At 36.2% G+C, this 26183-nt stretch overlaps 1 protein-coding gene across 1 annotated transcript; it reads left to right on the top strand.

Moving 5' to 3' along the window:
- The first annotated feature begins 352 nt into the window (after window positions 1-352).
- On the top strand, window positions 353-26183 carry LOC311079158 (uncharacterized protein). Its single transcript, XM_084108363.1, has 12 exons — window positions 353-476; window positions 5806-5863; window positions 6752-6824; window positions 7817-7858; window positions 9800-9924; window positions 10204-10300; window positions 16696-16796; window positions 18478-18561; window positions 18653-18720; window positions 18805-18891; window positions 23699-23753; window positions 24319-26183. Exons 2-12 carry the CDS (start codon window positions 5846-5848, stop codon window positions 25363-25365), a joined length of 1797 nt encoding a protein of 598 aa, XP_083964489.1. The 5' UTR covers window positions 353-476; window positions 5806-5845; the 3' UTR covers window positions 25366-26183.

Here is a 26183-nt window from a genome sequence, read left to right as displayed (position 1 = left end):
ATGAATAAATTATGTAATAATTAATATAAATCATATAGGCCTACAAACATTAAAATAATAAAGAATAAACACAATTAAAAGTGGAATTAAAAAAAATCATGAAATGTAATTATTTGTGTCCTAATAAGATGGAAAATAGCAGAAAATAGAGTCTTTAAATCAATTTTGGCATCTTCCAGCACCCATACCGTAAGTGCAGATAGACGGCTGGCTTGACCATGTATTTTCAACGCGCGGCCCACTTGACCGCTGTAGATAACCAGAAGGCCGCTAGTTGAATAACAACTGTTGAATAGTTTAACACACGTGATTTTTCTGAAAACCACAAACCCCCTGTCTTCGCCACTCCCACATATCTGTCAAAGTGAAACTTAACTGCTGTATTTAATGGCATGTCTCGTGGATATTATTGGAGATATCAACCATTTCTGAATACAGCACCCAGGTTTTCGCTCCAGGTCATTTACATTGTTCAGGTAAGGAAAATCTTACAATTATAAAGTGTGTTGAAAGTTGTATTGTGAAAATAGGTAAAAGCATGATGCTATCTACTTTTAATATATTTAAAGATAGTATTTTTTTTATATTTGCAATGTAGCTATTATTAAAAAAGGTAATATATTTCAAATACAATAAAGTATACTTTTTTCACTATGTGGTAATGTTGATTGACATGCTTTAATTATACACGACACACGCACAGAACGCTATCTTAGAATTCTGCCTACGAATGTTGTTTACAACAAATATTACAAGTTGTAGAGGAATTCCAGAGAGAAAAATAAAGCCATGTCTATTCACAAACATAAAACATAAAACAAACACAACATAACTTTAAGGCTTTTCACAGGAGTATGTTTAAACTAAAATTGAAAAAAATTGAACAAGCCAACATTCAGCATTCAATCAAATATTCTAAAAGATGTATTATTAATAATAATGTTATTTCAACATAATATCTCATTATTTCCACATATTGGGTCTTATTCATGAAACACGAGCAGAACAAATTTTTGTGTAAATCGTGTGTAAAGTGGTTCTGGCGTAAATTTTCGGATTCATTAAAATGTTCGTATTTCCCAAATGTTAGTTGGTACGAAAGAAATCTACACTTGCTCCCAGCCACGCGTAAATAGTGCGTTTAAAGCTGCATTATGCCGCTTTGCCGACTTCTTCGCTGTTTTCTCGCTTTTTGCTCGCGGGTTTCTCTATAGGGAATGTGAAGGTACGTCACGCAGTGTTGCACTATGGGACGTGGCCGCCATCTTAGGAGGCACGATCTCTGTTTACCTTTTCGCCGCCCGTTGCTATGACATGTAATAGTTGGGTGTGTTTGGCTACAACGAGGTAAAATTGAAGAAAAACGAATGAAATTGAAAGAAAAAGAGAAGGGACCCTATCGGGAGAAACTAAATGGCACTACCAAAAACGTTATTCGGACAAATTGTCCGCGATAAACAACGTTGATCCATATGATTTAGCAGTCCAAGACTGGATTAACGTTACAGATCCAGACGCACTAACGTTACCTCCGCTCACAAATCTGGACATCGTTAACCTTGTTTTTGAATTGAGTGCGTACACTTTGCAGGAGTTTAAGAGCTATACATCCCTTCAAAATAGATTGATGTATCTTTGCCCATCCCAGTTTATGTGTAACGTTATTTAAAAGAGTCTTTGTGGATGCAATCAGTACAGAAACAGATAAAAGTCACTTAATGTATTAAGCAGTTAACGTTATACAAAACCTTGATTCACTAACATTTTAAAAGGGCATGTAAAAAGATGTACAGAATATCAAAGCAAATTGTTAATTGAAAACAAAAATATAATTTATTTGATTCATGCAATGTGGCTTTATCGTCTGCTAACATGAACCACAAAATCAATACAATTCATCAACTATCCTACAAGTCATCAAGGAATATACAATACAAAACCTCTAGCTTTGTACAACTTTTAACAAACGTTTTTACAAACCAGTTGATTTAGCAATCACTGCACAACACTTGGACACATGTTTGTAAGAGCACAGCAGACTATGACAACTTTGTCCAAGAACCACAGTCTCACCCTCACATGGCAGAACCATATTTATGGGAATTTTAGAAGACAATATTTTGTATTTGTTTATTAAAATTAAAAAATGTTCTCATTATTGCGGCAACCCACGCGATCCGGCGCCTTCTCGTCAGCTCCTCCATCTGCTTCCCATGTTGTTTTTTTCACGGAAGGAAAGTGGAAAAAACGTATTCTGTTGTTCATTTTCCTCCCTGAACGATCGTGTGACCTGCTATGGCAGTTCTTGATCGAGCAGTACTGACCAACCATATCGACGTTACTAAAAATCTCAACAGAAAATCTAAACACAGCCTCCAACACATGAATTCACATACAGCGGAATAGGGCGCGATCCTCTCAATATGGCGGCGGACGCATAATGCAACACGGCGTGACGTCACCTTCACATTCCCTATAGAGCTCCCCCTACAGCTTCGGAATAGATATTTGACAACACTGTCGTTAAAACTTGTTGGCTCGTCCCATCTCCTCCCGCTGGTCATGTGCATTTGTTTTCAAAGAACCCGGCGAACGCACGGAGCCATGTCCACTGAGGTATGTATAATACACAGAAGGCCAGCATATAAATGTTTAGATAGTGTATGTGTGCAGTGCCGTAAAGCAGTTTGTTACATCGCGAGACCTGATATCACGCGATACTTCCTGATGCTGCGGCCCGCCGGCCCAAAGTTGCAAGGGTGGTTTTTCGTCTCACAGGCGCTCGAGGGGTGCGAGAAGACCACCATTCATCCCGAAAACAGTCATATAACCATTCCAATGACTCCGAAGCTGTTCGGTTAAGATAAAAAAGTTACTTAGTTCACCTTTAACATCCGAACGTTTTGCTCATTAATAAGGCTGCCTTTTAATTCACCGTAATCGGGTACATATTTATACAGCATTTTGAAAAAATATTACATATAGTAATTACATACGGTTTTTCTTTTTACTTTTATTATGAGAGCCAGAAATAGCATCTGCAAACGGAACACAAGGGTGCCAAGCATTTTTACCTAAAGCATTATTACCTAAAAAATCCTTTTTTTTTAGGACCTGATACGCCACTATGTACGCTTGAAAATAAAATGTGGCGTTTTGAATGAACTTCTGATAATAAAACTTCAATTTCTGCATCTGAGAAAATTCTCTTCTTCATTCGCTTTTGAGAAGACACGTTGAAATCCTTCGTTTCGTGTCATAATATGATGCCCATATATAGTTGTCAGTCGGTTTTAATGGGCGGGATTTATGGTAATTGAGAGAATGAGCGTACACGCGCGTCCCATTTACGACTGATTGGAATTCATTAACCCACACACACATTTCACTATCAAATCTGACGTTTACAAAGTATTTGTGAATCAGGAGAAGAATTTTCGGGAATGTCTCTTTACGCGCAAATCACTCACATATTTACGAATGTTTCATGAATGAGACCCAATATGTGTGGGTGCAACAAGCAAGATGTGATTTATTAATAAACTAGCAGAGGTGGGACCAAGTAATTGTTTTGCAAGTCACAAGTAAGTCTCGAGTCTTTGCATTCAAGTCTCAAGTCAAGTCCTGAGTCAAGACAGACAAGTCCAATTCAAGTTGCAGGTCCTCGAGTTTAAGCTTCAAGTCTTAAACAAGTCATTGGTGCTTTCTGCACAAATTAGTGTCTCAGTGGTAATTACTATAGTAAATGAAATGTAATACTAATTTATCTCAGGAAGGCTTTTAAAGGGCACCCATCTATCTCAGTTCAATTTAGAGATTGTTCTTACGTGTGGCAAAATAAGGAAAAGGCAGTGAAAAAAATAACTATTTTATCGGTAACCGAGTAACAAAGGCAAAATCATTTCATAGAAATAACTGTGTGAGAAAGAATGTGTCTATGAGTGTATCTAAGCCAGTATTTGGAACTTAAAATAAACAGAATAAGAAAAAATGTGTGAGAAACACAGATGCATAAGAAATAACTCCTACCATACCACACTTTACAAGTGAGAGAGGAAACATGCAACATGGATGCAGACAAACTCATAAACAAACTCGCTGTACAGCCTAAATTTACTCTGTTTGCATCATTGAATAAGTTTCCTGTTGTCACTGTAAAGCTGCTTTTTTTGCTGTGGGTTTCCTTGTAGACCTATATTATGTTATGTTCTTACATATTGTATATATATATATATATATATATATATATATATATATATATAGCCTTTTTCTTTTCGTTTTGAATTATTTCGTTTAAAGACATTTCAAGCTTTGTGTATTTGAAGTATTTCTCATGTCTGTGTGTGAGGCATACACTGAGTTTCGTTAAAGGGTCATGAAACCCCCCTCTTTCAGCTCAAGTCTAGCTCACAATCTTTTTGAAAAATGCAACTTAAATGGGCTGGATGGCTGTGATAAGAAGGGAGGGGAGTGGGTGTGGTGTGGCACGGCAGGGGGAGGGGAGGGGAGGGGAGAGGAGGGGGGGGGGGGTACTGTCATCGCCACTGGCTCATGCATATCAACTGTCACTAAAAATCAGTGGTAAAACATGAGGAAATGCTATATTTTTTTTATAGCTGGCAAAGCTAAAGTCTAATGAAATACACTGACACCTTAATTTTGTCCTTTCAAAAGTAACTGAATGCACTGCTACATATATTAGCCTACAGTAATCATAATTGTATTTAAAACATGTAAATGTACATGCATATGTATAATTATGTCATTATACAGTGCTATGCATAAGTTTAGACACCCATGCTAAAGTTGACTAAAAAGAGGAATAAAAAAATCATCTTTTGGAAATTGAACTTAATGCCTTAATTAAAAAAATGAGGAAAAATCCAACCTTTAAGGACACCAGTTTTCTTTGTGAATGAATTATGTATCGTAAATAAATAAATGTTCTTCCTTAAAATACAGGGTGCATAAGTCTGGACACCACTATGTTAAATTCCCATAGAGGCAGGCAGATTTTTATTGACAGATTGGCATGGGGTACTTTCCATAAGATCATCTCTCAATGCAAATCAAACCAGCTTTTAGGCTAACTGAAATAAAATCATGCCAATCTCTAGGTATGGTGAAGGCTATGTGATGATGTGGGGCTATTTTAATTCCAAAGGCCAAGGGAACTTTAAAAATAAAAATCTGCCTGCCTCTATGGGAATTTAAGGGGTGTCCAAACTTAATATGCACCCTGTATTTTAAGGAAGAACATTTATTTATTTACGATACATTATTCATTCACAAAGAAAATTGGTGTCCTTAAAGGTTGGAGTTTTCCTCATTTTTTTAATTAAGGCATTACGATCAATTTCCATGGGTGTCTAAACTTATGCATATCACTGTCAAATATATATATGTTTACATACATACTATAAATGCATATATTTGAATAATATTATAAAATAATAATAAATAATAAATTTTCCACTTAAAAAAAAAGAAAAGAAAAAAAACTTTCTGTACACTGCCTAGATCTACGCGACCCCTAAACCCACATAATAAAGATGGACAGTGACATAGAAATTTGTACACATTAACCATACGATACAATTGAGGTATTATCGAAATATCTAAATTTTAATAGTGCGAGTGATTATTTAACAAAAGGCAAGTAAAACGGTCAAGTGTCATATTTTAGACACACACACACACACACACACACACCTCTGAAGCGATAGAAAAGTCCTGGACCGCATCACATTTTTTAATTCTTAGTACTGAGTGTTTATTTGTAATGAATTATTGTGTGTTTTGCAGATAACTGGAGAGTTGTGAAGGTCTTCTGTGAGGAGGAAACATGATGGAAGAATACCCTGTGAGTTCAAACTTATGATAATGAACCTTATGTGAAGAAGTAAAACTATTAACCTGCAATCATTTAATTTTAATACATTTGATGTATGATGATGTGATAGATTTTTTTTATTGAATTTGAAACACTGATTGGGTGAATACACCAGATAGTTTTCAGTAAGTTGTTCTAAATCTTTCAACACCTTCTGATGTTCATTTATGTTTATCCTGTAACTAGTGAAGAGGAAGAGATGATCGCGTTCTCTCGCACTTAATTCACTGAAGTCCCAAAAGTGTTACATTATTAAAAGACTTAAATTTGACTTGACCATCACTGTGAAACTACAGCAAGAGTTCATACAACACTCAGTTATTATGATGGATTTTTAAATGTGTTGTGCTCAAACTAAATTGACCAACAGCATCCTTTAAAGTCACACACAAACATAAAAAAAATCAGCATATTAATCTCAACAATGGTGGCAATAAATGATGATATTGATAACAAAAGATAAACTCTGATCATCACAACGCAGGCTACAGAAAAGACACAGCAAAAATACAAGCAGATTAAATACTGTAAAGCATTTTGCAAAACGTTTGTTTTACAATTGCATTACAACTACAAACTGAGTAAAAGTGTATAATGTGCTTATAGTTTTACAGACTTGGTCTGAAGATTCAGTGCATGAGTGAATGGTGTTACTGAGTGAGCCTCAAGTAATACTCTTAGTGTGCAAGAAAACAACTGTTTCATGCTCAGAAATTCAATAACAAGTTACCACAGAATTAAAATTCATAATGACTATTTAGTTTATTATATGCATAACACTAAATGGGCTAATTCAACAATATTTATAATATGTTTCATAGATACTTTATTAAGAGGATATATTTTTTCCCCCTAAAGATGCTTCGCTATGAACAACTCAATGATGACTGTGGATCCTCAGATAGGAGCACCGAACTACCTCCTTCATTCAGTAAGTACATTTAATAATGAATTTGAGCAACATCAGTTTTTGTGTTAGCATCTTTAAACATCAAATCACCCTCAGATAATAACAATTAAAACAATTCTGTGTAAAAATGTGTTTGTACTAAATCTATTTGAAAACAATCATGTTTAAAGGGAAAATAATATTACATTTAGTCATGTATATGTGCATATAAATATCTATTGATTCATACAATTCAAGTGCAAAAATTATTTGATGCATTGCGATTCATTTTGAGTTTTATCTTCAAAATGATTTATGATTTGTTTGAATCCGACAAAAAATGACAGCGCTACACATATTGAAGTTCATAGAGTCAGCAAAGTCAATTTTGAGAAAAAAACATACTTTAAAATCCCTGGTATACAGGGCCCGATATCGATACCTTGACTGATACCGGTTCCTGAACAATACTATTTTTTCGGTATCAATTTTGTGTAATCCGATACCAAAAATATGAAATTACATTCATTATTTGTTTTCAAAGCAGCCGGCGAACACACAGAGCCATGTCGGGTTTATTTAAAGTAGCAACATTTTATGTAAAATTCACATAAAAGATGATCTACATTTCTCAGTTTCATTCATGGCGAAAACGTGAAACGTTCCATAGTTTAGTGGAATATTGCTGCCATCTACTGGAAAACAAACACATTTGTTGCCTTCAAAAATAAGTTGAAATTGAAATTGTCTCCATCTCATGATTTTTAACATCATGGAATGATGAAGCAGTTGAACTGTTGCTGCTTGAAGTCCAACTGAGCACTGAGAAGGACACAACTGAAATTATTGAATAAACAGCAAATTGTTACTTACCTTGCCTCATTCAATAATCTCGGTCCACTTTGTTGCTAAACTGACCGGAAAAAAGTCCACGTGTGCAGTGAATGTTGTTATGTGCTGCAATGTGTAACAGAATTTACTGTTTTGTTTCTTCAAGAACTGAATTTGAACCTCTTGTCCTATTTTCATAACAGCACAAAACAATGAAAATGATAGCAGAGCAACAGAAAGAGCAGGTGAGTGTAATGAATGCTCCAATAATAATAAATATGAGGGTCTTTTGTGATTTGCACATCTAAACTGAGTCTTACTGGCCTTTCTTGGCTGTGATAAAGTAAAAACCAAAACTTCTCTCAACATCCAGCCATTAAAACAAAGTGAAGTGGGCTGCAACTGATCCCGTGTGTGTGTGTGTGTGTGTGTGTGTATGTGTGTGTGTGTGTGTGTGTGTGTGTGTGTGTGCGTGTGTGTGCGCGAGTGTGTGTGTGTGTGTGTGTGTGTGTGTGTGTGTGTGTGTGCGTGTGCGCGAGTGTGCGTGTGTGTGTGTGCGTGTGTGCGTGCGTGCGTGTGTGAGTGTTAAACGTCAGTTGTTTCTACCTTCTGATTTTTATTCACATAAATTGTCTATAAATATTTATATAATATACATTTATATAATATTATATACATTTATACTTATATAATATTTTGTAAATTAAATGGTAGTTTAATTTATATAATATTTTGTAATAACATTGCACACCAAGAAATGCACGAACCACAACTCATTAGTATTGTATACTAATAAGTAGCCTATTGTTATTAAATAAATGTATTACATAATTAACATTTAATAATAAATAAGCATAAGGAAATCAGTAGCTACTGAATATTTTGTAAATCATTTTTTTTGCCAATAATTTGGGGAGTAATATTTGTATTTATATAGTGTTATTTCTGATAATGGCAATGAGCCAAATAATGAAAAAGAACCAAATCTCTTACCACAGCTATGCAGACGACACACACACACACACACACACACACACACACACGCACACACACACACACACACAGCTATGCAGACGACACACAGATCTACTTAGCCCTATCGCCTAACGACTACAGCCCCATTGACTCCCTGTGCCAATGCATCGATGAGGTCAACAGTTGGATGTGTCAAAACTTTCTTCAGTTAAACAAAGACAAAACTGAAGTTATTGCGTTTGGAAACAAAGATGAAGTTCTCAAGGTGAATGCATACCTTCACTCTAGGGGTCAAACAACTAAACATCAAGTCAGGAATCTTGGTGTGACACTAGAGTCAGACCTTAGTTTCAGTAGTCATGTCAAAGCAATAACTAAATCAGCATACTATCATCTGAAAAATATTGCAAGAATTAGATACTTTGTTTCCAGACAAGACTTAGAGAAACTTGTGCATGCTTTCATCACCAGCAGGGTGGATTATTGTAATGGACTCCTCACTGGCCTTCCCAAAAAGACCATAAGACAGTTGCAGCTCATACAGAACGCTGCCGCCAGGATTCTAAGCAGAACCAGAAAATATGAACATATCACACCAGTCCTCAGGTCTTTACACTGGCTCCCAGTTAAATTTAGGATTGATTTTAAAGTATTATTACTGGTATATAAATCATTAAATGGCCTAGGACCTCAATACATTGCAGATATGCTCACTGAATATAAACCCAACAGATCACTCAGATCATTAGGATCATATCAGCTAGAAATACCAAGGGTTCACTCTAAGCATGGCGAGTCCGCTTTTAGCTATTATGCCGCAGCTGGAACCAGCTTCCAGAGGAGATCAGACGTGCTCCTACAGTAGACACATTCAAATCCAGACTCAGAACACATCTGTTTAGCTGTGCATTTACTGAATGAGCACTGTGCCACTGTTCGTCTGACTGATTACACTGTATTTTAGTTCTAATTCATTTCCTTTTGTAACTGTTAATTAATTTCCCATGCTTTTATTTTGTTTCTGTTTTCTATGCAAAGCATTTCAAATTGCCATAGCATTTTTAAGAACTGTTTTAATTTTCCTTGCTCTCATTTTGTGATTATTTTGTATTCATTTCTATGTAAAGCACTTTGAATTTGCCATAGTGTATGAAATGTGCTATACAAATAAACTTGCCTTGCCTAATTTTCTATCTGAATCTTGATTGTAGAAGTGTTAAAAAAACATGAATACACCATAACAGAAGAACTTGGACAAGGGAATTCAAGAAGAGTGTTTCTGGTGAAGAGTCAAGACGAAGATTCCCTTGTGGTCAAAGAGATCAACTACAGAGATGTAAGTACAATTAAGAATTTATTAAAGTATTGAATGTATTAATTATGGACGGCACTGTCGTCTCACAGCAAGATGCTCCCTGGTTCGATGTCAACAAATTGTACTTGTGTGTGTGAATGTGTCGCAACTCTAACATAAAACCTGTGCCTAATCCAAATGTGTGTGTGAAATGAACCCTGCAACAAGCAGAAATAATGTTAGGAAGATGGATGTATTGATTGAACATATTAATAAGATCCTATAGATAAACATCACATAGATGAAATGTGTTCTTTGCAGAATGTGAATTTTAATCTAGACGCAGTCACAAACGAAATCAACATCCTGAAGAATCTGCACCATGGATATATCGTCAGTTACGAGGACTCCTTTGAAGGTGAGTCTGTTTAAATTATAGAAAGAGAAGCATGACAATGTTCCTTCAGTCTGAAAGTAAATGTAATGTTTTTTTTAGAAAGTGTGAAACCTTTTTATGAATGTGAACAACTAACAGTTTACATGTGGGGTAAGATGGGGAAAGAAGAATGATGTGCATTTACTTTTAATGTGTAATGTATACTTTTAATATGTATGGGATTAAAAAACAAATTACATCAGAGGGGTCCAAGAATCCTTCCCTCGCGGGTCAATCCGACCCCCATAGGAATGAATGTAATGCGATGAATGATTCAGTTCACATAGAAAACCCTAAAAATGCTCAAAATTCAAACTAAAAATGCTAAAACTACCAAAAAAAGTTTTTATAATGTCTATATGATGCCTAGGACCCAGAGGAACAGCTCATTTGCTCCATATAGAGCTATAAGCCCATCTAGAGTCAATATTTTGAGCTGAATTAAAAGGATTATGAATGCAATTGTGAGTTATTTTGAATTAAAGGTGAAAGAATGTGAGGAATGTGCTAAAATCTTTATTATTTATTGATCAAATCTTGTAATTTAAAGATAAATAAAATAAAAAAGAACAAAAAAAGTGCATAAAAAATAGAAAAATATGATCAAAATGAAATAAAATAAACTTTCTGTAAAAAATTAATAGTAACTTTAGGGCTTCGGTTGATTTTGACCTGCGAGGGGAAGATTTGTTACTGAACACAAAGGATAAAGCGAGGACTCAATTTGCAGAAGTAATTGGCTTTTATAAATAATGACATAAAACAAAAAACAAACAAAATCCCCCAGGGGGAAATCGAGAGAGTAACGTAAAGTTGACACATGAGGTAAAAGCAAGCGGCAACCTCCCCATCTCTCTCTTGAAACCAACACGGAAGTGAGTTAAACTGCAATTCGTTGACTGGCCGCTTGGGCTGGCTGCAGAAGTGAGTCAAATCTGTATCTCCCCCATGTTAAAATTACCAACTTTACAGCAGAAAAAACATGTTTACAGCCTGGATCTCTATGTGGCTTTGGTCTATACAGCTAATTTTGCCCTTCATTACAACTGTGAGGGGGGTGATTTTTTTTATAACTTACCCGTTTAGTTGATTAATACTTAAAGTTCTGCATAATTAAGGGTGTGTCCACTTTTGAGTGACAGGTGGATTCCCGCTGCTGTCGTTAGTCATCATTAGCCGTGTGTCTGCTGTCTGTTAGTATGGGGCGCCGTTTGTAAAGCGGTTCACGCTGAAAATAACAGCAACATTTTTTCACATTTAGCTTCAAACATCATTTAAAAAACTGGTATGAATTTTTGACGGTCACTTTAAATGTTACACCTAAATGTTAAATGCTAAATCTAAATGTTAAATCTAAATTTAAATGTTAAATCTAAATGTTAAATCTAAATCTAAATGTTAAATCTAAATCTAAATGTTAAATCTAAATGTTAAATCTAAATCTAAATGTTAAATCTAAATCTAAATGTTAAATCTAAATATTAAATCTAAATCTAAATTTTAAATCTAAATCTAAATGTTAAATCTAAATGTTAAATGTAAATCTAAATGTTAAATCTAAATGTTAAATCTAAATCTAAATGTTAAATCTAAATCTAAATGTTAAATCTAAATGTTAAATCTAAATCTAAATGTTGAATCTAAATGTTAAATCTAAATCTAAATCTAAATGTTGAATCTAAATCCGGTTACCGGCATTTTGAATTTGCATATTAGTTAAATATTTAGTTTCACCCGAAACATTTAGATTCAACATTTAGATTTAGATTTAGATTTAACATTTAGATTCAACATTTAGATTTAACATTTAGATTCAACATTTAGATTTAGATTTAGATTTAACATTTAGATTTAACATTTAGATTTAGATTTAATACTTAGATTTAACATTAAGATTTAGATTTAACATTTAGATTTAACATTTAGATTTAACATTTAGATTTAGATTTAACATTTAGATTTAACATTTAGATTTAACATTTAGATTTAGATTTAACATTTAGATTTAACATTTAGATTTAGATTTAACATTAAGATTTAGATTTAGCATTTAGATTTAACATTTAGATTTAGATTTAACATTTAGATTTAACATTTAGATTTAGATTTAACATTTAGATTTAGCATTTAGATTTAAAATTTAACATTTAGGTATAACATTTAATATTTAGATTTAACTATTTATAGTATCTCTAAGTTGACAAATATTGTTGTAAATGTGCTAAAAAGTGACCGTCAAAAATTCATACCAGTTTTTTAAACATTGTTTGAAGCTAAATGTGAAAAAATGTTGCTGTTATTTTCAGCGTGAACCGCTTTACAAACGGCGCCCCATATGTTAGCCGTCACGTTACCTCAGCTAATTTATCGTAAAAATAAATAAATTCCAGCCACTTATCTTAGCATTTCTGCCGTGTTTGCCGTGTCGGGATTATTCCACTGTCATAATGACTTGTTGTGGGGTTAATTGTATACAGTATGTCCCAGAAGAAGCCTGGACTACATTTTTTCTAGCTGTCACTTCACCTCAGCAAATTCCTGCTGCTGAACTTGCCATCTGATCTTTGCCATGTTATGCTTTTTTTCGGGATTATTTCATACAATTTAATACACCCATTACTTCGCACGTGACTTTGGATTCCGTCGTTGTCGTCGAGTATCGTTCGAGAGAACAACCAGCGCTGTATTTCAGTTTGATTCCTCTGTGAACATGCACTAATGGTAATGGATGTCTAACAATTTCGTTGCTTTTTGGAGTTTTCAGATTTAAAAACGTCTATATAGAGGCTACACTCGCTCTGCGGGACCGTAGCTCTCACGGAACAGATAGACTAGCTGCTATATGCTTGTACCGTCAGATGATCCTGCAGGTGTCGGTGCTTTCTCCATCCATGGAATAAACACGGATTTCTAGCGCATTTACTTGAACTTGAAAGGTAATATATCTATGCTGACCCATTTGAGAGGCGGCCAAAATCAGAATTTAATGGACTTAATAATAATAAAGCTCTGTATGGACTTGACGAGCGATGCCGAGCTCACGGACCAGACCAAGAGTAACTGACATGTATGCACATAAATCACTGTCAAACACACACACACTCAGAGTAATATTGTAAGTTACTGCATAATACATTTTCAACTAGCAGAATTTTACAGAATCACGATACACAGTCTCACTTGTTGCTATGTCTTTTAACTATTATAATGTTTCGAAGGGCAAAAACAGGAACTTTTAATTGGCTTTACATCATCAACTGTCACTTTAGCGCAAGGCCCTGCAGTCGCAGACTTGGTACTGTCAGTAGCATAGCATTAGCTCCCATGCCTGAGCTAACTTGATCACGTCGCGCTATGTGGGCGTGGTTTCAGATGGCTCCTCCGCCCCGCCTCTTTGCCCATATTCTGTTATCCGGGAGTGACGCGCGATGATGCGAGGCCAAGATGGCGACGGCCGGCTCCGCCCACTTTAGGCTTCAAAAACGCTCTTCAGAAACCTATGGGTGATGTCACGGACACTACGTCCATATTTTTTTACAGTCTATGGGTAAAAGTCAACATGATGATGACACAGCACAGGACTGCAAACACAAGGAGAATAAATAGGGAGGAAAACAAGGCAGGTAATGAGGGAGGACAGGTGGGGCTAATGAACCAATAATCAGGTAACAAGATTGGCGGGGTTAGGCCGGCGACACACTGGCTGCGTGGCGTGAGCGTGGCGTTTCTGTTGCATGTCAGCTGCGTGGCGGCTGCATCGCGTTTTCTGTGTCTTTGCACACCAGAAACGTGTCTGACGCGGCGCTGCTGCTACTAGAAAAAAGTCACGTGATTTGGATCACCCTTGTTCGACATATGGGGAGAGAGTTGTGGAAGGCCTATACTTCATGTTAAACATAAATATATAGTCTACTAATACAGCAAAGACAACGTGACGGCAAAATAGGCTACATGATAGTTTGTTCTGTATTACGTCTTATTTTTTTAATTACATCTATATCTGCATTTATGTCAAAACCTAGAGCCTTTGAAACATCAAAATGTCATTTAACAATATGTATTCATGTCAAAATTACATATAAACATGTTTTCCTATTCTATTTTGCCTGGAAACGCTTCGGTGTTGGTTCTATTCGTGCACGCGTTTTCGGCGCGGCTTGAGCAGCGCGTGACACACAGGCAGTGTGCAAGCTCTAACCTGTTAACATGGGAGCCGAAATAAAAACGGACACGCCACGCAGCCAGTGTGTCCCCGGCCTTAGGAAACACACGACAAGCCATATGCTCACAACAAACATGACAACATGAAAGCACACAGTCAGATTAAAACACAAGCTGCATGCAATGCACAAAACCAAACACGACATGACAGCACAAAACACACAGACAGAAGAACAACACACGAGAATGAGCAAATACTCATTCCATGCGCTCATGACAGAAGACAAACACTCGGAGCAAGAATGCCCAAATCCCGACACAGAACCGATACTGAACATGACATGAGTGCTGGAATACGAACACCACGCTCCGAACATGAAACCAGGCGCTCAGACAAAGACAAGAAAATACAAGAGTGTCAAGAGTGTCAGAGCTCTGTCACAAAATACCAAGAACAAACTAGACCGAAGTGACAGAACCCTGACAAACGAGGGAAAGATGAATGTTAAAGAGGTCATTTTCCCATTTGCAAGAAACCCTTAACTTTTAAAGAATATTGTATATTAAAGGTAGGGTATGTGATTGCAAAACGGCCGGCAGATTTTGAAAATACACAACTCAAATGGTCCTACCTTCTTTCCTCCTACACTGGCCCTGACTCCACTCATTCAAAGAAGGGTTCACGCGCGCGAGGGGGATGGGGGAGGGGGGTATAGTACGACCGTTTGATTGACACACTTACTGTCCAATGATTCTAGGTGGTCTTGGAAATGATTGGCTGGAGTTTTTCGAGTCCTGCCCGTTCCACATATGATTCAATTGCTTAATTTTCATTTCAGTGCTTCTAACTCAGTGGCTGTAAGTGGGTTAGGAATAGGATTTCAAGTGATTTTGAAAAAATGGGCAAAAAAGAAAATCACATACCCCACCTTTAATGACATATAATGCATTTACTGTATTTAAAACTGTGTTTTGACAAATTAATTTAATAAGTGAATAAACAATGACAGAAAAATAAGAATCTTAGTATAAGAGATTATTCTGAAAGGTAAATATATTACTTTGTTACATGTCTTATATACAGGCATATGAATACACTTCCGGTCAGAAGTTTGGAATAAATAAAATTTTTGTGTTCCCAAGGCTTCATTTATTTGATCAAAAATACAGTGATATTTGTGAAATATTTTTAGTGTGTCAAAAAAGTGTTTTATATGTGAATATATTGTAACATGTAATTATTCCAGTGATCAAAGCTGAATTATCAGTATCATTACTCTATTACTGAGTAATAATATAGTATTACTGTCAGGCTTGTGCAAAATTCAGAATTTCAGAATTGCCCTCCATTCAATTCATAAATTAGAATTTGAATTGAATTGACTCCAACCCACAGGAATTTGAATTGGAATGTCTGGAAGTGGAATTAAATTCATGGCAATTCCAAGAAATTCCACACAGTCACACAACAGAAAGAATGTGTTGAATCTCACATACATTCAGTGTTAGGAAGGTTACTTTGGAAATGTAATTGCTTATACTGTTATAAGTTACCCATTATAAATGTGGTTTGGATTACTTTATCAATGCAAAGCAATTTCATTTTAATTTGATTAGTAACTAATTGAATTACACATTTTACCTCAGTAATACAATTACATTCATTTTGTAATTTAATAACATAATTTCATTACACGTAATTAGCCACTCCTCAACCCTGCATACATTTTGTTCTAAAATATAGATGATCAAATTCTTGAAATAAATTACCCCCTCAATGTTGTTTAATTAGTTTTGTTCCAATGTTATTTTCATTTCAAAGTAATCAAATAACACACAATTTCAAACTAATATCACTTATATAATATTTAATGCAATCATATCTTACATATACTGTAAAGCTTCATTGTTAAATACTTCACTTACAATATGTATATGAATTTCTTTGAATTTTTATTGAATTGCAATTCTGCTTCCTTTAATTCAAATTCGAATTGTATTTCAAGATCCTGTTTTTGAGATAATGTTTTTGCACAAGCCTGATTACTGTGACACTGCAGACTGGAGTAATGATGCTGAAAATGTTTTGGAAATGAGAGAATTTCCAAACTTTTGACTATTAGTTTATACATTTGTAGTTTCCTATATTTGTAAATGAAGATATTCCATAAAAATACATCATTGGTTTTATTTGTTGGATGTTTTTTATGATGAAGAATCTGGGTACTTTTACATTGTGTCGGAGTACTGTGCAGGAGGAGATCTATGCAAGAAAATGCAAACACAGGAAAATGAAGGAAGTTTTGAAGAAGAACAGGTGAGTGTTATATGCACTCTGTTGAGTCAGAGAGAGCTCATTCGCTCTAGAGCTGTTAATTATAGTATGTGATGCTAATTGTTGCTCTAATTATAATTTATGATGTATTTTGTCAAAAGTATTGTACGCATTATAGTTTGTTTCTGGTGTAGTACCAAACTTTATCTCAATTTACTGTTGTATGTTGTGCAGGGAAAGAGGTTAAAGCCAAATGGACAAACCTTTAAGATACAAACACAAGGGAAATACATTATTGGTCAGCACAACTTATCGGTCAGGCGTGAATTAGCCGAAGGCAATCGTCGCAGTTACCTATGGTAACCCTTGTTCCCCGAGGAGGGAACTAAGACATAAGTCAAGACTGACGAATGGGGATCGCTTGCGAGAGCACTTCGAGAGAAACTAAACGAGCCAATGCACATTGGCATGCGATAATTGCTCCAGCTGCTGTGCATCGCGGCACAAGGATATACAGGAGGTGCGTCGCATCCTTGTCTTTCCGCTGAGGAGCCGAACCTGTGACTCGGCCGTACAGCGGAAGTTCAGCAACTGTGGCGAGGAGACTCACGTCTCCATTCCCTCTGTGAGGACCGAGGGTTACCATACATAACCGAGACGTTCCCCTTCGTCAGTCACTGGGGAATAGGGATATCTACCAAATGCAGTGACGATAATGCAAGCCGGATGTTAGCATGCACATTCTCATTGAAGGCACAACAGCCTGAGCTGTGAAAACAGCTGTTTTGCTCTCTGTGAGATCTCGGCCAGTGCTGTCTGTGTAACACCAACACCAGCTTGAAGAGGTGTTCTCCTGAAGAAGCAGACTCCTCTTTTGAAGTTTAAACACTCTCAGATGAGATTGCAGAGCAGGAACAGCATTTTACCATCATGGCTCCGAAGCGGCTGCTAATTATCTGCTCGCGCCGCGATGCACAGCAGCTGGTGCAATTATCGTATGCTAATGTGCATTGGCTCATTTAGTTTCACTTTAAGTTCGCTCTCGCAAGCGATCCCCATTCGTCAGTCTTGACTTGTGTAATAGTGACTGACGAAGGGGAACAATTGTTTCGCGTTCGGTGGGAAAGCACATTAATACACTTTAGTTGCTATGATACAGAATATCTGCTGAACCGTTACTAGCATCTGATTTCACAAATAGTTTGTTTTTTAAATATAAAAATCTCAAAACAATATAAAGTACATTTTGGATGAATGTGCTTGTATTGTCATCTGTTATCGTTCTAACAGAATCTGACGGTTGGGTCTTTGTCCTCCACTGTGATTAGATGGCTTTGTAAAAAGTGGCAGTGATTAGCACGTTTTACCCAATTTTACATCTCTCAGCGACCAGGAAAATGCTTTAAAACAAGTTGCGCTTCTTTTGAAAGAATTGAAAAAATACGTTAAAACACTTTGGTGGACAAGCGACCTTAATGTCACATTTACTTCAGAAAAGTTATCCAATGATTACAGTTTTTTAGTTAGCTATAAAGTACTTCAGAGAAGAGCTAATATCACTCAGCCCTGTTAATACACTGAATGATACATTGGGGGTAAAACACTTTCTTTCACTATGGTAGACTAATAGCAAATATGCAACCTTTTAGAACTCAAATATACCAAATAAAACAAATACAATGCATGGAATAAATGACTGTTTTCTTGTTTCTTCTGTGTGTAGATCCTTGACTGGTTTGTTCAGATTTGTCTGGCTCTGCAGTATCTCCATAAGAACAATGTTCTCCACAGAGATATAAAACCACAGGTAGACATTGACCAAGGTCATTTAATCATTTATTAACATCACAGACAAATGTGTTTATGTGTTCATGTGATGATTTATGGTGTTCTTCTAGAATGTTTTTCTTACTGAGGATGGTTACATCAACCTAGGAGATTTTGGGTGTGCAAAAGTGCTGCAAAGGTGAAATTAAAGAGTAATAGGATTTTGAAGGGATTTTGTCAGTTCCATCCATTTGAATTTACATGTTTTATTTTTATTTTTCAGAGATGGTGAATATGCAACATCGGTTGTGGGTTCAGCGCTCTATGTCAGCCCAGAAATCTATGAAAGACACAGACACAATTCAAAAAGGTATGCTTTCTGTTAAAGATATGGTAATACATACAACATTGAGGCCTGGTTTCACAGACAATTTTAAATTAATCCAGGATTTAGCCTTAGTTCAATTAGGAAATTTAAGTAGCCTTTATAAACATGTCTAAGAAAAAAGAAAAAAGAAAAAGAAAAAACAGCTCAATAATGCATTTTAGTCTGAGACTTGAGCATTGTCTGCAAAGCCGGGGTTTAAAGAACATGAAAGTTAAATATTGAGATGAAGGTCATCCAAAACAATACAATTAACTATGTAATGAGCACTGTTAGGCTGTTATAATAAAGCACAAAATGAAGAATAGCTCTAGAGAATTGTGTCAAGCTTTCATGCTCTTTTTTTTTTTATAAGAAAATTGAACCTATTTACCAGCAATTGGTTTCACCAAACCCTGATTGTAACATAATTCATTATAGCTTTGTGCCATCTCCGTTATTTTCATTTTCTACTTTTAAAATTCTAACAGTTGAGGAAATTTGTTTCATTGTACAAAAATCTAAATCTGTCACGTGTCAACTGGACCCATTTCCGACTCACTTGGTTAAAGCTGGTTTACCATTTCCTCTGATCACTGATATCATGCATACTTCACTTCTTTCTGGTACTGTTTCTACTGCACTTAAAACTGCTGTTATAACACCTATTCTTAATGTGGCAAAGCAAGAGTTATAGGGTGGGGCGGAGCACTAATTATACACGTGCTCGACAAACTCAAGTTGATATCACTTTCCAACTACGCCACCTTGGGAGTTGCACCCAAGGAATTAACTGCGCCCTCTAAAGGCACGCACAGGTTCGAATCACCATTAGAGCAAGAGACATAGGTAATCGTACAAAAATATATTTTATTGATAGTTAGAAAGAGGGGACATTAACAAGCAGCCACACTCATCTCGCTTTGAAGGTTCAATTATCATTGGCAAAGGAACTGGGGCTTACCGATAGGGGCAGTCTCATATAGAATAATCACCCTTAAATAATGAAAATCACTCAAATCACAGTGCATACACACTAGCACACACACACACACACACCGACACTAATGTCAGTGAAGAGCACGACACACAGTGAAGGATGCCACCACCCAAAGAAGGTCACTCGTCTGCCCCTGGTGCCCAGATCCTGCCAACAAAGAGACAGAGACAGAGAGGTTAAAATGGAGTAGAGATATGCATGAGCAAAACAATAATTTGACAATGTAGAATATGGCTCAAATGCAGTTCCAGGAAGGAACCAACTACTCGGCTCTACCTGGGATCTGCACAAGTCAAAAGCACAAATAACAAAAAAAACTAAGCATAAACAAACTCAAATTAAAGAACCACTATAAAAAAATAACTAAACAAATTTGGCCGTATAGCTCAACCAAATCAAAATACAAATTCAGAAATACCAAACCGTTGAAACCGATTAAAGAAATAAACCAGAAAAGGAAAAAAAGGAAACTTAAAGCATAGCACTGAGACACATGTCTGCAACCAGAGCTTAAAAAGCACAAGCAAATTTCAATTAAAAACATGGAAAGCTCATTGTGTCCCGTGCTGGAAACAGAACAGCAACTTTATAATGAGGCACAGAGCATCAGAGCATACAGCACTTGACTAGAACGCAGCCATTGCCCTCATCACGCGCCTAAAAACAAAACAGAAAATGTTACACTATCATTCACTCTCCCTTGACTTCAGGCTCAAGCAGACTCACGATAGAACATGCTGCACCGGGGTTAATATCCCGATATCCAGCCACACATGGAGCCAGATATCCCGATAAAACTCATTGGCGGAGAATGCGGATGGACTTTAGACTATGTGAAACATACAGATTAGTAGGGGAGCGCGGGGCACAAAGTAACACTTTTTGAATTTGGCCAAATAATTAACAAAGTAATGGGGTTAGACAAACCATATTTTTAAACAAACAACATGAAAGCCTCTCCTACAAATGAGCACTGTTTGTATGTTCGTCGGACCTACCATTCCTAGGCAGTATCGCCAAAAGCGCCAAGAGTCAAATGTTACAATTTACCCCGTGGGCGAGGTTAGTTGTAACAGTTGCTGGAAGAGTCAGATTTCACACAAGAAATTCAAATTCAGTTTAGTTTAGATTGTAGTATATTTCTTATTAGTACTCAACTACATTTTTTATTCTACATAGCACAGTATGTCAATGTATTGATCTATTAAAACAATACTCTTGAGTGTAGACAAATAGATTTGCAACATTAACAAACTGGTTCAATAACATTTATTTATTGTAATGCTTTGTTTTATGGGCTTCCTTCCAAATCTTTTCATAAATTACAGTTAGTACAAAATGCTGCATCTCGAGTCATTACCAAAATTTGCATTGGCTCCCAGTTAAAGGAGAACTCCGGTCAATTTTAACATTGAGCTAATTTTTTTGTACATTTGGAGTGCTGTCAATACAGAGAACAACGACAAAAATCATATAGGTTTATCACGCGCGTGAACTCGGCAATCGACTACTGTGGACTTCAGCCGAAAACAGGATGTAAATACAGGTATTTGCGCTGGCTGAAATAACATCATTTTTATACATATCTTTCACATCTACTGCAGTCAGATTGACCCGTGTTCACTCTGAAGGAATCACTCACATTTTCTGTGCACTTGTAATGACACATCAAGGATGTTAAGAGGCTAAAAGCAGGTTTAAGACTTGCCCCATTGAAGTCAACAGGTTGCAAATTTTAAAAATAGAATAACTCGGTGTAGGCAACACCGATTTTTGTCGTTGTTCTCTGTATTGACAGCACTCCAAATGTACAAAAAAATTAGCTCAATGTTAAAATTGACCGGAGTTCTCCTTTAAATTCCGTGTACATTTTAAAATTCTTCTTTTAACTTACAAAGCACTTAACAAATTGGCTCCTTCATATCTTCTAGATCTTGTTCATATACATACTCCTTCCCGCACTTTAAGATCGGCTTCTGCACTTACACTTGTTCTTCCACGCACTCGAACAACTTCTATGGGGTCACAAGCTTTTGGTTATGTGGCTCCCCATTTATGGAACTCACTTCCTGTTGAAGTTCGCAACAGTTCTAGTCTTTCGGTCTTTAAATCTCGTCTAAAAACGTATCTGTTTAGGCAGGTTTTTATGTGATTTTATGTGATTTAATGTTTGTTGCTGTACTGGTTTTTTATTTAATGTCTTTGCTTTTATGGATTTTGTAAGGTGTCCTTGAGTGCCATTAACGGCACCTATAAATAAAATGTATTATTATTATTATTATTAGTCTTTAATCCAATAATCCATTTACATTAAATCATTTAGCAGACACTTTTATCCAAAGTGACTTACAAATGAGGAGAGCAATAGAAACAATCAAACTAACAATAGGGAAACAATGTGTAAGTGCCGTGACAAGTGGAGTTGGGTGTTCGTTAAAGTCCACATGTAATCAAAATTGACAATACCTACCTTGTTTGCGCAAATTTATAGTTTTGTGGTTAACAATTCATCCATGCAAGTTAATCCACACAAAAACATTTTTGGGCTTCGTAATCTTTAATCAAAATCTGAAAATGCACCTCCCCTCTACAATGGAGGCTCTTCTCTGATGACGTCGGTTTGACTGCTTGGGTTTCGGCTTAACATCCGTAACCACGGCCCTCCAGATCTGCCTCCATTTCTAAATGAAACGCCTACTTTTCTAGATTCAATCTGGTGTCAGTTGGGAAAAAAGCCACGCCCACTATTTTTCTCATTTAGTATTCCGTTTCTCTTGGAAATACGTCACAACACTGAAATAAAGTCGATTGCAACTTCCGGTCAGACGGCTCGATTTGAGACGGGAAAACATATAAGTAGATTAAAAAAAAACACTGGATTGATTTTTATCATTATATGATGGTTGTGAACAGGCACTGCCAACACACATGAGTAAATTATCAGGAAATTTTTATTTGAAAGTGAACTAATCCTTTAATGAGTCAGGATTTGATGAAAATCATGCACCTCGAGTCATTTCTTGAAAATGGCTGAAGATTCAGAGTAGACAGGAGAACCACAGGAGAATCACAGAAACAAGACCAGTAAACTGAAACAACACCAACACCATCAAAGAACACAAGGCTTAAATACACAGAGGATGACAATAACTAGCATAATGGGGACAGGTGTAAACTAATTAACAATCAAGGAGATTAACTAGAACACAATTTAGCAGGCAAACATGGGAAACCAAGGCTATGTTTACACGTGGCCGGCTATTTTCATAAACTGACATTTCACCCTCTCCGTTTTCAAAAATAACATTGTGCACACCTTCAGTTTTCAGGACAGTGTTCGTTTACACAAACCCGTGTATATGCCGTCAAGAGCATGCCAAACCTGTAGGTGGCAGTGTAACGAGAAGCTCAAGCCCACGTTAGCCAATCAGATAATAGAGCAGCTGTATTTGCAAATGCAAACAGGCCAAAAGTGTTTGGACAAAAGTAAAAATGAGCACCACATTAACAGTACATGATCAGTAGCCAAACGTTAAGCATTTTCTAGTGCATAATGTGATGTTTGAGAACCTAAATGGCAACACATAACCGGCGTTATCAGAAATCTCCTGATGAATGTTTGGTTGAGTTTTTAGAAATAATCATTTTCTGTGATAAAAACTGGGTTTTCGTGTAAATGAGAGGCCAAACCGCAGGGAAATATCTGCGTCTTCCCTTCGTGTAAACGGGGCTCAAATCTCAATGAAAAACAGAACATAGATGTGACACTATATCAATTGAAGTAACTAACTAAATTATACTGACTTTGTTTAGTGACATATGGTCATTGGGATGGTTGCTTCATGATCTCTGCATGCTGGATGTGTGGGTGAGTATACATTTATTTTCTCAAAAAAAAAATTAAAAAAATAAAATAAAATCCATCTATTCTTTTAATTGGGTCTCCAATGTTGGGTCTATATTTTCTATTGTAGGGTCACAGGGCCATATATACAAACACATCCTGCACGTATGGCCAGTCCATCAGTGCATTAAATCATGTCAATGCTAATTACAATAATCATATGGCTCAATCAAATTACTTCAAAGTGTGCAAACAATGAGAACAGTCCTAACCTATTTTAAGATCTTGTAACTGCTATGGAGGAAAATTTTGACATTTGTACCAAAAGGAAATATTAGTTTAAATTTGCACACACATAAATCTTCTTTTTGTATTTATCCTCTTCTCTTCTTAATCTGTATAAAAAAACTGGAATTGTGTTCTACTGTTGGCTTTGTTTAACAAATTGCCTTGTCATTATATGGCAAGTTACTTTGGAGAAAAGTGTCTGAATTATAAATTCAGTCACATAAATAAAGGTCTTAGTTTTTTTATATATTTTTAATAATCTAGAGGTTAATCAGACTTTTATTTTTCCTTTATCTGACAGTCAGACATCATAGAGCGTCGCTTTCTACATGCCAATAGCCTGAGAGGAAACATACCCACAATCTCAGATAGGTACTCAGAAGATCTAAAGGGATTAATCTGTCAGATGCTCAGCCGTGACCCTCATACGAGACCTTCAGCTGATGAGATTCTGGTAAAACCATTCCTGAATAATGCAGTACAGAGACATAGGAGGATTCCAGATGCACTGCAGCAAAGGTACTTGACTTCCATCAATAACTTTAATGAGGCCTACGACAAGCACTATAATGACTTTGAGACTGTAGTTAGTGAGTGGAAAACAACAACAGATTCACTAGAGGAGATACACCATAACTGCACTGTAGGCAGTCTGACAGGTGCAGTGATCGGAGCCGCTGGAGGAATCACTGCATTTGTTGGTGCATGTTTGGCACCGGTTACATTCGGAGCGTCTCTGATTGTAGCAGGAGTTGGGATTGGTGTTGGAGTTGCAGGGGGTCTAACAGGTGCTGCATCCAACATTACCAATACAGTAAAACAAAATAAAATCAGTGAGAGCTTTAAAAAAATTCAGCAGGACTACAAAAGAGCAAGTGAACCAATTCTCAATTCACTCAAAAAACTGAGAAAGGTAATGAGAAAACTTGCAAAGTTCCGTGAGTTCCGTGATTTTGTCCGTAGCTCAACTCTTGATAAAGTGCAGATGTCATGGAGAATAGGCAGAATCGCAGTAGCAGGTGTCGCAGAGTTCGTGACTCTTGGAATATTGGCAAGCAGAATCGCTCTTCAGTCTGCCGGTGTCGGGCGAGCAGCAGCAGCAGCAGTAGCCGCAGCTTCAGGAGTGTTGAGTGGAATCTTAGTCATAGCTGACGTCGCCTTCATCGTGAAAGATGCCAGAGAGATTCACCGGATGAGTCAGGGAACAGTAGATCCAGAAATGGTCAAATCCACTGTACTCAAAGGCATCACGCAGATGAGGAAAACACATACAGAGCTTTGCGAGGCCTTGAGAGTAATTCAAGAAACAAGAAATGACTTTGCCAATGGTGGCAGAAATTTTGTTTAAATATGATACAAGACTCAAGCAACATTCTACTGATTTATATGTAAGCTTAAGTGAATTGGTTTTTGCAGAAAACGATATAAATGTACAGTATGTTGCACCGAGCCACACAATAGAAGAGATATGCGACGTGTGAAGTCAGACTATTGCAATCATTCTATTTTGTAACTATCAACTTTACTAATAATTGCATGGATTATTTGTATTTATATGAACAGGAAAACTTCTCTGAAATGATTTTGTTCTAAAGTTAATTCATTTTGTATTTCTGAATATTTCTGTGAACAGCATCTGGGATTAGTCATTTGCATAAACATGCCCAAATAATCTCCATATAAAGGTTTTCATCACTCTCAGCAAACATGCAGTAGAGTTTACCCTGAACTTTGAAATACTGCAACAAGTATAAAGTATAAGGTACAATAAACACCTTTAAATACAGACTAAGACATGTTGTGTGTGTGTGTGTGTGTGTGTGTGTGTGTGTGTGTGTGTGTTGATCATTTAAAGCCATTTGTACAGCTTTCAGATAAAAATGTATGTACAAAATTAGTGTTTGAGACTCAATGTTTTGAGACTCAACAGTTTTTAATGTTTTTTATGGATTACTGTTATATACATTTATTTTTGTTGTTTTAAACTTATTTTTTAGTAATTTGTGTATAAATGTTTGAAAGTCAAATTACAATAGAAATATAGGAATAATAGAAAAATATTGTCAATACAATATGTTTCCGATATAAACTGCAGATGATAATATTCCTCTTGTTTCAGATTAATGTACATCTAATACACTTTAAAAAAATAAAGTTTCTGTATTA

Source organism: Abramis brama, assembly GCF_963993115.1.
Source record: "Abramis brama genome assembly, chromosome: 3".
Classification (NCBI taxonomy): domain Eukaryota; kingdom Metazoa; phylum Chordata; class Actinopteri; order Cypriniformes; family Leuciscidae; genus Abramis; species Abramis brama.
This window is presented reverse-complemented; position numbering and strand designations above follow the sequence as displayed.